Source organism: Dioscorea cayenensis, chromosome 18 (assembly GCF_009730915.1).
Source record: "Dioscorea cayenensis subsp. rotundata cultivar TDr96_F1 chromosome 18, TDr96_F1_v2_PseudoChromosome.rev07_lg8_w22 25.fasta, whole genome shotgun sequence".
Taxonomy (NCBI): Eukaryota; Viridiplantae; Streptophyta; class Magnoliopsida; order Dioscoreales; family Dioscoreaceae; genus Dioscorea; species Dioscorea cayenensis.
Window position 1 is genome coordinate 9,274,295 of NC_052488.1, and position 12,580 is coordinate 9,286,874.

A 12,580-nucleotide genomic window follows, 5' to 3' on the forward strand; every position below is an offset into this window, starting at 1 on the left:
ATTTTTTTCAACTTATTTTATTGTTTGAGCGTTGTAAAATTTGATAAAATTTTCATAAAATATTATTGTATGTTTTTTATTATAAAATAAATATAGAATAATAAAAAGGTATTATCGTATTTCGTACTGTTCAATGAAAATCAAACATAGAATATCACAAGCACTTGTGTTGTACTTTAACTATTTGTACTGTACTGTTTGTGTTGTTCTCTTTAACGAATCAAACGGACCTGGTAAATGTGAAATTTCATTGCTAGAGTCCATTATCTACTTATTTAAAAATAATGTGAATTTTCCAAATAATGCGCCAACTCCTAGGACACACTGGGTGCGCATCTCGAGGCGTTATGGACGGAGGATCAGAGACTTCCAAGTTCTCTCATCCGCTGATCCACGGACCGGGTCTAATCCATCGTGGCACGAAGCTGCGGTCATGCTCACAGATCTAGGTCGTACGGCAGGGCCACTCCCCCTCTTCTCTTTGCCGATCAAGAAAACCCTTGACAAGGAATCCTCTGCTTATAAATACGCCCCAGTGCCCCAGCATCGTGTGCTTGGTTGCTCCCTCGCTTTGGCAAATCCTTGGGGTGTGGGTGCTTTTGGCCCGCCGACCTCAGAATGGCCAAGCCTCGGAAGCAGAAGAGCGATGAGCGTGGTCCTGACAGTTCGGGAGGCGTTGTTCTTCATCAGAAACTATGCTTGTCCGTCGACATGGAGAGGCGGATGATCTTTGGGTATGCTTTCTCTTTGCGTTTGATGTCTTGATTTGTTGAGCAGGATTGAGTTTCTACTGCTCTTGTTGAGGTTTTTGATGGCTGTGTTGGTTTCACCGAATTACCTGTCTTCGTGATTCCAATCCAATCACTAGTTCTGTTTCTGATGTCTGTCTGTGTATTAGGATTTAGTATTTTTCCATTTCTTGACATTTGTGATCTGATCTTGTGTGGTGCTCTGGAAAAAATCCCCTGGTGTCTCCAATTATAGCCCCTCTGAGATGTCAAATATATCTGCCCTCATCATCCCTATAGTGTTTGAGACATATGTACGCATTTCGATTAGGGTTGTCTTCTATGGTTATGGTTCTACCAGGCATGTCTTTCTTATTCCGCAGAAAATTGATTTTTCTGTTTGGATGCTTATGACCTCTCCCTCTATGCCCTGCGCTAATGATTCCTCTGGCATTATGACCTTTACCACAATGATGCTATCCAGAGATCAAATTATTTCCTAGGGATTTCACGTGACTGTCTACGTCTTTGTGGCGTGTGCTCGGGGTATAAGTTTTATTCCACCGCTTTACAATGCACTTGTGTTGTTGACTTGTTTCCAAGGTATTGTTTTCTTTTCTGTGTTTCAGTTCCATTTTTGTGGTAGACGTGTTTAGTAGGGTTTTCTATGGAAGAGTGGGAAGGGTTATGTGGTGAGAATTTGAAAGGAAGGAACCACCTTTAAGGTGATTATTTTAATCTTCCTATACACTAATGCCTAGTAGAAAAATCTATATTATGGTTCCATTATGTTGTGTTATGTCTTGCATGCCATTTCCAAAATAGTTTGATAATATGAATTAAGGATATTTTAATGGGCTCGGGAGATGCAACTTGGAATAGCCTCATGATTCAACTATCTTGATTTTTAATAAAGAAATTGAACATGTGTGATGATATCCATAGATTGAAAAAGATGCCAGTGTATACACACACACACATATATATATATATATATATCTTTGTGAATTTTTATAATTTTTCTTTCTTTTGGTTGGTCTTAATTCTGTGATTCTTTTGCTATTGTCTCTTCACACTTACTTTTCCTTATTAGGCTGCAACTGGTTATTATTAATGTTTGCTTGTTTGTTATCTTCTTACTTGCAGAATAAATTTAGAAATTAAAATTTCTTCTCCTACTACCTAGGCACACAGAAATTCAGGTTATTCCATCAGAGGCTGGGCATATTGGTTTACATGCTGATAATATGACTATCAGTAGGGTGCTCGTGGATGGAGAACTTGCTGAGTTTGAATTTGTTCCACATTTCCAACCTTTGGAAGATGAGAAAAGGTGGTGCTCAGTGTCATGCGTGAATTCAGCTGCTGATGCCGCCTCTTCGACATATATGTCATCTTTGGATGACGAAATAGTCCCTAATCTACTAATAGCTTGGTCTAAAGCAACAAATTCAATTAATGAGCAAGAAAGCCAGCATGACCAATCAAATGTGGGGAATATTCTACCAAATTCATTAGGAGAGAATGGCCATGATGGTGATCATTTTGATAAGGTGATCATTTCAGCGTATCTTTGATTTTACATGCCTGGATTCAAACTCTAAAGTCCGACGTCTTGCCATAAATAATATTTGTTCTCAGTATCTGATTATTATGTGCATAATTTTGATGCTTGCAGAATGTAAAACTGATACGCATTGATTATTCGGTTGATAAGCCAGAAACAGGCATTCATTTTGGGGACAATATTCTTTATAGTGTTAACCAGCTAAGGCGTGCCGACTGCTGGTTCCCTTGCATGGAGAGTAGTATGCAGCGATGTTCGTAAGTTAGTTCACTCAGTATAATGAGTTCCAATTGTGCATATCAATTTATGTATGTAAGATTTAGTTATTGGTTGTCAATTTCCTGCTACAGCTTTGATCTTGAGTTTACAGTTGACTCAAACTTTGTGGCAATCAGCAATGGGAACTTGCTTTATCAGGTAAGCCTGATTATCAATGAAGATTTCAATGCAACCTGACTGTTGATTAACTGGGAGTATGGTGTGTATTAGCCATGTAACTTTGTGCTACCTTATTTGAATCGTTTTTACTGAACAAGAAGAGCTAATTAGAGAACTGTATGGGGCTCAAGCCGTCAGCAATGTTTAACAGAGCTGGTTAACATTGTTAACAAATAACTACCCTCTTTTATTTATTGCGATTATAGCAAAAGTTAAACATTCACAAATATGCGAAGAAACAGTTAAATGCAATCTTAGCCAATATGTGTTGGTTGGCGTGGAAATAAATTAGAGTAAATTGGGTTTGTGTTCTGAAGTTCTAATTTATCTTGGCAGAAAACTTCAAATTTGGTTGACCTTGCTCTGCCTCAAGTAATATTAATTAAAGTGAATGTATTTCATATTGTACCATTTAGTGATTGATACTTATTAATAGTTAATGATTACTTAATATTAATTAATGATTATATTTACTAATTAATTACATTTCATTAAATTTAATTCATTAGGTTTAGTTCTATTCAAACTTATTTTTGGGGAAGCTTTTGGTTGGCAGGGTCGGTAGAACTTGAGCTAAGATGGATTCCTCTTTGCAATATAATGATTTAGTTTTTCCTGACATGGTTGTTTTGATATTTGTGAGCTGCTGGCTGTATTTATTAAACTTCCATACTCACTTTTATAATGTAGTTTATGAATCTTAGACCGACCTGTTTACAAGATGAGCCTTTCTGTAACATTTACTTGATAGGAGATCAGTTAGAATTTTTCTTTGTCCTTGGGTGGCCTCTGGTACGAGGGATCGAAATTGATGCTTCAGAATTGATGTTTGTTTATGGAGATGTCAATTTTTTAAAAACTTTTTGTGAGAATTTTAGTAAAATATATAATAATTCTATTTCTTTGTTTTGTTTGATATATTGAAATGTTTTCAAATAGAATACATTCATCATAGTAACCCTGTATACATAATTATGTTTGTTAACTATGATCAAGAAACAACGTTATTCACTGTAGGCAAAGTTCAAATTTCAACAAGAAATGAATAAAAGTAAATGCTTGGCCAGGGATGATCTTAACATAGGCCAATTAAGCTTGAAGCAGTCAGGCAACAACTAAAGACCTGGCTTTGGGAGAGAGTTTTAATCTTTTGTTTGGGCTCAAATGTAATATTTACTTAGCAAAGTTTTTTCAGTCAGTTTAGAATATTTCTCATGGTTTGATGTGGGAATCAAATCCCTATACCCTTGGCAATCTTTGACCCATTTCAAAATCTATTTCTTTCCTCTGATATGAGCCAAGCATATTCATCCTCTGTGATTCCTAAGATGTCTAAGAATCCACTCATCTTTTTGAAATTTATTTTCTAATTGATTTGAGAAGGTGTCTGAAGCTCAAATGAGTAGTAAAGAAGGTAAGTTGTGAAAAGTCTCATATTTAAGCACAAAATCTGATGCAAATGCATTTTGTTAGATTAATGATCAACTGACTGAACGAATTTCGTTTCAGTGATTTTAAGGTTAAGGCCTTATTTTGTTACCTTTGATGTTTGCCGAAAATAGTGATATGCTTATGAGTGGGCCTTCTCAAGCTTTTCCTGTTTTATCTCCAAAGAGCATCTGTTAACCATTAGGTCTTGTTGTCGAGGTTACTCACTGAACTACTTGGTTTAGTTGTTGGGGTTCATTTATCAAAATTGAATTTTTAAAGTGTAACAATGTCCCTGGATTCTCATACTAAAAAATTCAGTGATCATTAATGGATAAATTTTTTAGTTTGTCTGGATGGAAGTTTTGTTAAGTTTCCATAGCATTGCTAGTGTTTAGAAAGGCATCCCTCACGTTGTTTTCTCTAACTATTGTAACCCTAGTGTCTCACACACAACTAGCCTATAGGTTTGGAAAGAGAGAAATAAACAAGACAAAGAACATAAAGTAAATAAACAATCCAAGACTTCAGGACTTAAAGTTTCAATATTGACCAAGTTAATTGTATCAAGGGCCTTCTTAAAAATGGTGACCTAAAAATCATTAACTAAAACTAAATAGAGTTGATTGTCATTTAGCACTATTCAACTTGTCAAATAAAGCTGTTACAGTGGCAATGCCATTGAGTAAATTTTATCTTCTATTTAATGTGGGTCTTATTCAGAATCAGTTTATCCTCTGGAGATACAATATAAGTATTGCATTTAGATTTCTAAGTGGGGTATTACAAGGTCACTAGCTTCCTCATGATTTATTTCCTTGATCATGGCATCTTGTTATTCTTGTGAATGTCTTCCTTGATTAAGGCATTATGATGTATTAAGTCAAAATGATAGTTTTCTCTGAATTGAGATGCTACAAAATATGATTGTGGATATCTCATGATCTGCTGATGTCTATATATGGATTTTGTGTGATATTAGCACATAAAAGTTAAGTTTACTATTGAATTTATCTCATTGAAAACACTTTATTTATTTGTTAATAGAACTATGAAGTCATATTAAAGTAGTTGTACTATTTCAGATTGAGTTTAACACTATGACCTCAGAAATGTGACAACATGATTAGAACTAAATTATAGAAAATAGCATCTGGTCAAATAACAGGTCTAGTTTTCTACACTCAGAACCAAACTGTTGATTGTTCTGTCACATCAGAGGACATGGTTGAATCAGTTGCTGCTCAAGGACATGCTGTTGTTAAGTTTATACTATTGAATTTATCTCATTGAAAACACTATATTTATTTGTTAATAAAACCACGAAGCCATATTAAAGCAGTTGTACTATTTCAGATTGAGTTGAACACTATGACCTCGGTAATGTGATTTCATGATTAGAACTAGATTATAGAAAATAGCATCTGGTCAATTAACAGGTCTATTTTTCTACACTAGGAACCAAACTGTTGATTGTCCTGTCACATCACAGGGCATGCTTGAATCAGTTGCTGCTCACGGACATGCTGGGGTGTTATATAATTTGTATGTTATGTAATCATAGCATATAATACCAAACATTTACAGGAACAGTGCCGATGCTTAATTTATGTATTGCCACAGAAATTATCTACGATATGGTACAGTATGGTTGTGTAGACATTATGTTCACAATTTTGTATATGTGAAAGAGATTCACGCAAATTATCTTAAAAATAAAATTCCATGGGAGTGCCTCTTCATTTCATCAAAATTGATACATCATTTCTTGACATTGGTCTAATTGCTTTAAAGCGGTGATTTGTTAGTTTTTTTATTTTTTTATTTACATATGTGTATGTCTAAACATGATCTCAAAAATGGCAAATAGTTTGGAGCTGGTTTAGCACAAGTTATAAGAAATAATTTGTCTGAAGGCAATTGTAGGAGTAATCCCATTCGATGGTGAATACTTTATCTTTGGGCTCCTTCCATATTTTGTCAACCAGGATAGCTTTCAGCTGGTTCATCTGAACCTTTGGGTTGAAGTTGGCTGCTGAATCCTAGGAATAAATTCATAACATCTCTGCTAGTTTTTAAAAATTTATGGCAGAATCAAGTGTATCAGAGATGCTAAAGAAGTGTTTGGGGATGTGCAATTGTTTAGTGGGTAGCATGCTTGCTACTGTGATTATCATATATTATCCTATACTAAGAATATATTTACCAACTTTTAATAGAGTTCTCCATTGCAATTTTAGAGACATTGACTTCACAAGGCCAAAGATTTATATCTATTGTTGAATAACATTTACATACTTCAATACTTACTAGCTTTCTTGCATCCACATGGTACAAAATTTTCTTGTTTATCATCCGTGAACGTACAACTCAAGGAGGCTTATCCATGAATACTAGTGACGATTTTAGATAGTGCCGGTGGAAGAATTTAATAGGATTATGATCATGTATAACCTTGGAAATCAATTTGTTGTTTATCATCCATGAGATAACAACATTAAGGAGGTTTATCTGTGAATAATAGAGAAGATTTTAGATAGTGGATGCGGAAGAATTTACATGGGATTATGACCATATACCTTGGAAATCAACAGTTTTCTTTGGTGTCATTATCCTCCAAATTTCTGGAAGGTCTATGCCTTCAACAATTGATGATCTTTTGGATTTTGTATTTTGCATTTTGGTAGAAGATGCTTTTAGCCTTCATTTGGTCTTTATTATGCAGTTTCTGGGTGATTGATGGTACAAATGCATTTAAAAAATATTTATCAATTGTTGGAAAAGTTTGTCTTCAACATTTTTTTTTTGTTTTGAAATTTTTTTGTCCGTGACACTTTTTTGACCTCATGAAAGATACTGATCATCTTCAATTGTGTGAATGTCACTGATGGTACCTTATGTTCCAGTCACTGAGGTTGTATGGATTTTGTACCTCATATCCCAAATTGTTTTTCACAATTTGGGATATGAGCAATAACAGGCAAAGATCTAGTACGACAAATAGTATTGGAGAACTTCCATACAACCTTTATTAGAAATAGTAATTAAAAAACACTGCAGCTACTTACAATGACTTAGTTTACTGACTGCTTGCTAGCATTCCTTTGGAGATTCTATTGACTTCCTACTTTCTTCTGTGGTAATGGCAGGTCTTAAGCAGAGATGTTCCTCCTCGTGTAACATATGTTTATAAGTTAAGTGTGCCCATCTGTGCAAAGTGGATTTCCTTGGCTGTTGCTCCCTTTGAAATACTTCCAGATAGCCATAATAGTGTTATAACTCACATGTGTTTTTCTCAAAATCTTTCAAAGCTTCAAAATACAATTGGGTTCTTCCATAATGCTTTCAGGTTTGGGCCTTGAAGCTACTGTTATATTTTAGGTTTACATATTGCGTTAATTTCTTCTTTTAGCTAATTACACCTCATTTCTTTCTTCTGCAGCCATTATGAGGATTACCTGTCAATGTCATTCCCATTTGGTTCTTACAAACAAATCTTCATTCCTCCTGAGCTTTTGACATCATCAGTCAACTTGGGAGCCTCCATGTGTATGTTTAGCTCAGAAATATTATTTGATGAGAAAGTTATAGACCAGGTATGCCGTTTTATTATATTGGCATCTTGTCCGCTATGAATCGATTTTGTTCTATAATTGGTGCTTATAATTGAAACTCTTGTTAAGTGAAATTTATTCTCTTCTGTTGTGTCCCCTTTATATGCAGTACTTCTGAATCATAAATACTGACTAAATAGCATAGTTTATTTTAACTTCCCATCATGATTTATTCAATAACCGTTGATAAGACAAGCAGTATTTAGGCTAGACATCAGTCCAAACTGCATAATGTTGAGGCATTTTGTTTGTGCATGTTTAGTCTTTAATGAAAAGAATTTTTTGTTGACTGAATAACTGATTGTTTGCTGCTGTCATTTTGATTTACCAGCCTATAACTTGATTGTTGATGCTTGATTGAGAAAAATTAATGTGGTATTGGTTTGATTGAGGAATCCCACGAATTTTGACTGTTTCCACTACTTGATGTTTGCATTACTGATTGTGAAAACTGCTTGTGTATGTCTTGACACTCAAGTGATTATCAGCTATATTCTTGTGATGCTGATTCTTTAATCTGTTTAGGATTTGTTATCCCTGAAGTGTTGGTTTGGTGATTGTTTTCCTTTGGATATATAACATTTTTTCAAGATACATTCTTCCTATCAAATGCATAATTATTTTATTATTAAGCTATTTGTCAAATTCATATGTATATATATTTCGAGGCTTGCTTGCCAGCATTTTATGCAATGGAAAGTTGATGGCCTAAACTGTGTAAGTTTGAATCCTCATTCGTAATACATTCTCCAATTTTTACATAATCTGCTAGATCATGGCTTACAAATGAGTCACCAGTGTGGCGTTTGATCTAATTTGCCTTGCTTCATATATGATACATGGCACAGTCGATGATTGTTGATTTTCATGTTCTTTTACATCATGGAACATATTATTTCTGTTGTCTAAAAATTTGCTATCTGTTACATCATAAATGATGCCTGTGTGATTCTGTTATTTTTCTTTATAACCTCTTTTCTTGATTATTATTTATAACCAGACAATTGATACTCGCATAAAACTTGCTTATGCCCTTGCAAGGCAATGGTTTGGAGTCTACATTGCTGCAGATGAGCCAAATGATGGTAATGTTTATTAATTGCTAACTTGCAAATTTGTTGAAATAATTATATAATTTGAAGTTTCAATCTTGACACTAAAACTATACACAGAATGGCTGGTAGATGGGCTTGCTGGTTTCATTACTGACTCATTTGTCAAATGTTTTATGGGAAATAATGAAGCACGTTATCGACGCTACAAGGTTTGTCTTCTCTTTGGTCTTTGAACCATTTTTGTGGACTCTTAATTGATTAATATACTTAATTCTGATTACTACTTGTCAGACACATAGAACATTGGGAACTCAATGAATTCTTCACACTTTATAAGCTGATAATACTTTTTGAGAAATTTACACCATTCTGTTTATGTTGCCATCTTAAATTGTCTGATATGGTGGACTGACAAGTGTTATGCTGTAATATTATCAGTGTTGATAGAGTATCAGACTGTTTTGTTGACATAAAAGCTTACCTAGATTGCTTTGTAAAAGTGCACGCTGGCTTGGTGCTATTTTCCACTCTATCTTTGAAATAAAATTCAGACCTGACAAAAATTTCATGACTGATTTTCTTGAGAAACACCATGACATTTGAACAATGATTGTTTTTAGAACTTTTGGTGAGACTATAAATTCATTAGGGGTTAATCTGCTTTTTTATTATCTCTGTGTTGTGTTCAACATGGCCATAGAATATTTATAGGAGACTGATGTGGGTGTCAAGCATCCAATTATCCAGAAAGTATTTGATATGGTTGTATGCATATGCAAAATGTGTACATACATAGATACATGCATGGGTGCAATGCCCATGAATAAATTGCCTTTGCTCTGTGACAAAAGAATGTTATTGTTATTATCATATAGATGTAGGTCCATATCCTTCAAGCAAAAATATTATTTATAAAAAAAAATGGGTATTCCAATTACTTGAAGATTTAGAAAATTAGCTAGATTACAGAAGGATTAAGAAAATAAAGAAGTTATCTTGAACAAGCTATAGGAGGGTTCTTAAAAATTTGGAAAAACTTAATAAGATTAAAAAATATCATGAAGATAAAGAAACTCAGTATCTTAGGTGCAAAACAGATGAATATCACATATTTTTGGTTTTTTAAATAGGTGTTTTCTCTTCGAGAACCTTAAGGGTAAAGCTTGGACAGTTTGAGCTTTTAACAAACAGAACATTTGGGCCATTTGTTTTGTTTTTTTGGCCATTAATAAAATCACACATTTTATGGTTCTAAAGAGGTGTTTTGGGAGCACCTTGCAAGCAAAGCTTGGACAATTAGATGTTTTAATAAACGGAGCATCTGAGTCGGTTGTTTTGTTGTTTGGTCATTAAAAGAGCTTTTTGAAAAGTTTTTTTTTGTTTGGTATTGAAATTAAAAAAGAGGGTCATTTCATGTAAACTACTAAAAAGGACATTTCTATTTTTTTTTATTTTTCTTTTCCTTTTTAAAATTTTAGTTTTAGCTCTAAACATGAATGTGAAGATTATGTGTTGTTAATTAGAAGAGCATTCTGAAGTGGAAAATTATATGGCGCTGATGTAATGTGTATTCTAAAGATAAAGTATTGACTTGTTAGCTTAAAGGATTGAGGATGTTGAATGTAAATAACTCAACATGCTAATTGCTGTTTAGAAATAGAAAGTTAGGTTTTGGCTTCTGGATAAGACCTTTGTGTGATCTAGAATTTTCAGCTTTTTCAGTACATGCTGTTCTCATCTTGTTTAAGTGCCAACAAAGCTCTTGATGATTTGAAACTGTTTTATAGGTTCTGAAACAGTGTCATCGACAGCTTATGTGGTATCCGACCATGAACTGTGTTGTATTCTGAACTACAATATTGCTACAATTTTAAACTAATTAATAATTTTATGGGGAAAACTACCATTGTTTGTAACATGTACTGAATTTCTGCAGCTTTTAATGAATAACTTTGGTGTTCATTTGAGGCATATCTCTCTGTTGTCTTGTCTCTATTTGAGGATCCACTTAACAGCTACGGACTATGTAGTATGAACTATGTAATTGTGTGGAAAAGATTTCTTTAAACGATATATAATGATATTGATACGTTCTTGACATGCTAACATTTTGTAGCATCTGACAGCTGATTAACCTTGAACATAAATTTTTTTTTTTGAAATTGCAGATAATTTTTCATTAAATTTGAATACCGAATCTCTTAAATGCCATGGCTTTTCATCCTCCAAAACATAATAAAGATAGTTCCAAACTTATGGTGCAAAATACATAAACCTATCTATGATGATACTGCAAATATTAGATCAGTTTTCCTTTCATGCATGAGCTAGCATTTGCCCTTGTTCATGTTGTGGAATTTCTCATTCCCTTCTCATTTAATATCACATTTGACTTTTTTCATGCAGGCTAACTGTGCTGTCTGTAAAGCTGATGCTAGTGGTGCTACTGCTTTGAGCTCCTCTGCTGCTTCAACTGATTTGCATGGGACTCAGTCCATTGGCTTTTATGGAAAAATTCGGTCATGGAAAGCTGTACGATTACCTGGTGCTTTTCCTGTCTGGATTTTATAACTGATGCTCTGTCATGTTTCTGAGCTTCTTCTGTATTCAGATTGCAGTTCTTCAAATGCTAGAGAAGCAAATGGGCCCAGACTCATTTCGTAAGGTATCTCTTTAATTTTCATTTGTCTTCTCCCTTTATCCTTTCTGATTGTGGACTAAATATTTTTTGTGGGGCATTCATTTCCTCTGATCAATGTGACACCATTTTTCTTACGTGTCTCGTATTCTTTTAAATATTTTCTTCTTATTGTTGTAGATTTTTATAGCTCCTTTATAACAAGAAGTTTATGGGGACTACTTTTGGTATGTTTGTTCCACCTGTTGGTTTTTTCATTGTGTGGTAAATCTTCTGACTTATATTGGTTAATCTCATGTTTTGTGAATGATTTCTTTTGTTTTGTTTGTTTTTGTTTTGGTTTTTGGTTTTTGTGTGTTTTTGAAAATTCAGATATTACACCCATCTTTTGTTTAAGCCTAGAACATTGTAAAATGCTTTGTTGATATGCCACTTCATGACTTCCCTAACATGTCAACCTATTTCATATTTGTTTATAAATGTAAGGTTGTCATTGGAAATGTATTTTGGCTTTTAAAATAGTATATTAATAGTTTGAATACAAAATTGGGCATGAATATGTTCCAGTTCTTAGATTAGTTGCAGTAGCTTTTTTCCTTTTTCCCCTCTCGTTCAAAATAGCAAGAAAAGAAAGGTTTCATTCTTTATGACTTATTAATAAACTAGGGCTAGCGTTTAGTTTAGGATAAGTTGTAGTTGTCTGTGATAATTGTTTCATTGTTGTCACTCATCGTGGATAGGACTGCCTGTCAGATCTGATGGTGGGCCATAAATATAGAGGGGATTAAGATTTTCATTCGAGAGACTGCCCGTCACGCATCTAGGTTTTTTACATTATCCTTAAATTAGTGTTTATAATAAGTGAATGATGTGGTGGATTTATTGATACCAATTTCATGCTTTTCATTAGAGGGGGATGAAGTCGCAAGCTTGTGAATAATTTCTTCAATTGCTTATATAATAAGTTGACATGGTGGTGGTGGGTTTGTTGATACTTGACAATTTTACTTATATAAGAAATGAAGTCACAAGCACATCAATTATGTCTGCGAGTTTCCTTCTTCAAATTATTTTTTTAATCTAATATAAGGCTATGCTTCTTCATTATTTTC

General features: G+C 33.9%; 1 protein-coding gene across 3 annotated transcripts; it reads left to right on the forward strand.

Annotated features, from left to right (window-relative positions):
* The first annotated feature begins 460 nt into the window (after positions 1-460).
* LOC120281667 (transcription initiation factor TFIID subunit 2-like) lies at positions 461-12,271 on the forward strand. 3 transcript variants are annotated; one of them, XM_039288361.1, is made up of 11 exons: positions 461-734; positions 1,875-2,281; positions 2,407-2,552; positions 2,646-2,712; positions 7,311-7,510; positions 7,604-7,757; positions 8,776-8,860; positions 8,948-9,039; positions 11,237-11,362; positions 11,442-11,495; positions 12,209-12,271. In XM_039288361.1, the coding sequence occupies exons 2-11, from the start codon at positions 1,976-1,978 to the stop codon at positions 12,254-12,256; spliced, it is 1,278 nt and encodes a 425-aa protein (XP_039144295.1). In that variant the 5' UTR covers positions 461-734; positions 1,875-1,975; the 3' UTR covers positions 12,257-12,271. The 3 variants fall into 3 exon arrangements, with proteins under 3 accessions (XP_039144295.1, XP_039144293.1, XP_039144294.1); XM_039288359.1 differs by having other exon boundaries at positions 1,915-2,281; XM_039288360.1 differs by lacking the exon at positions 12,209-12,271 and adding an exon at positions 11,649-11,695 and having other exon boundaries at positions 462-734; positions 1,915-2,281.
* Positions 12,272-12,580: the final 309 nt, after the last annotated feature.

Bases quoted from the DNA above. Each gene is read 5' to 3' on its own strand.
- LOC120281667 (XM_039288359.1), top strand. From the start codon at position 619: ATGGCCAAGCCTCGGAAGCAGAAGAGCGATGAGCGTGGTCCTGACAGT. The intron at 2,713-7,310 runs GTAAGCCTGATT...TGGTAATGGCAG, and splicing joins ATGGGAACTTGCTTTATCAG to GTCTTAAGCAGAGATGTTCC. The intron at 8,861-8,947 runs GTAATGTTTATT...AACTATACACAG, and splicing joins TGCAGATGAGCCAAATGATG to AATGGCTGGTAGATGGGCTT.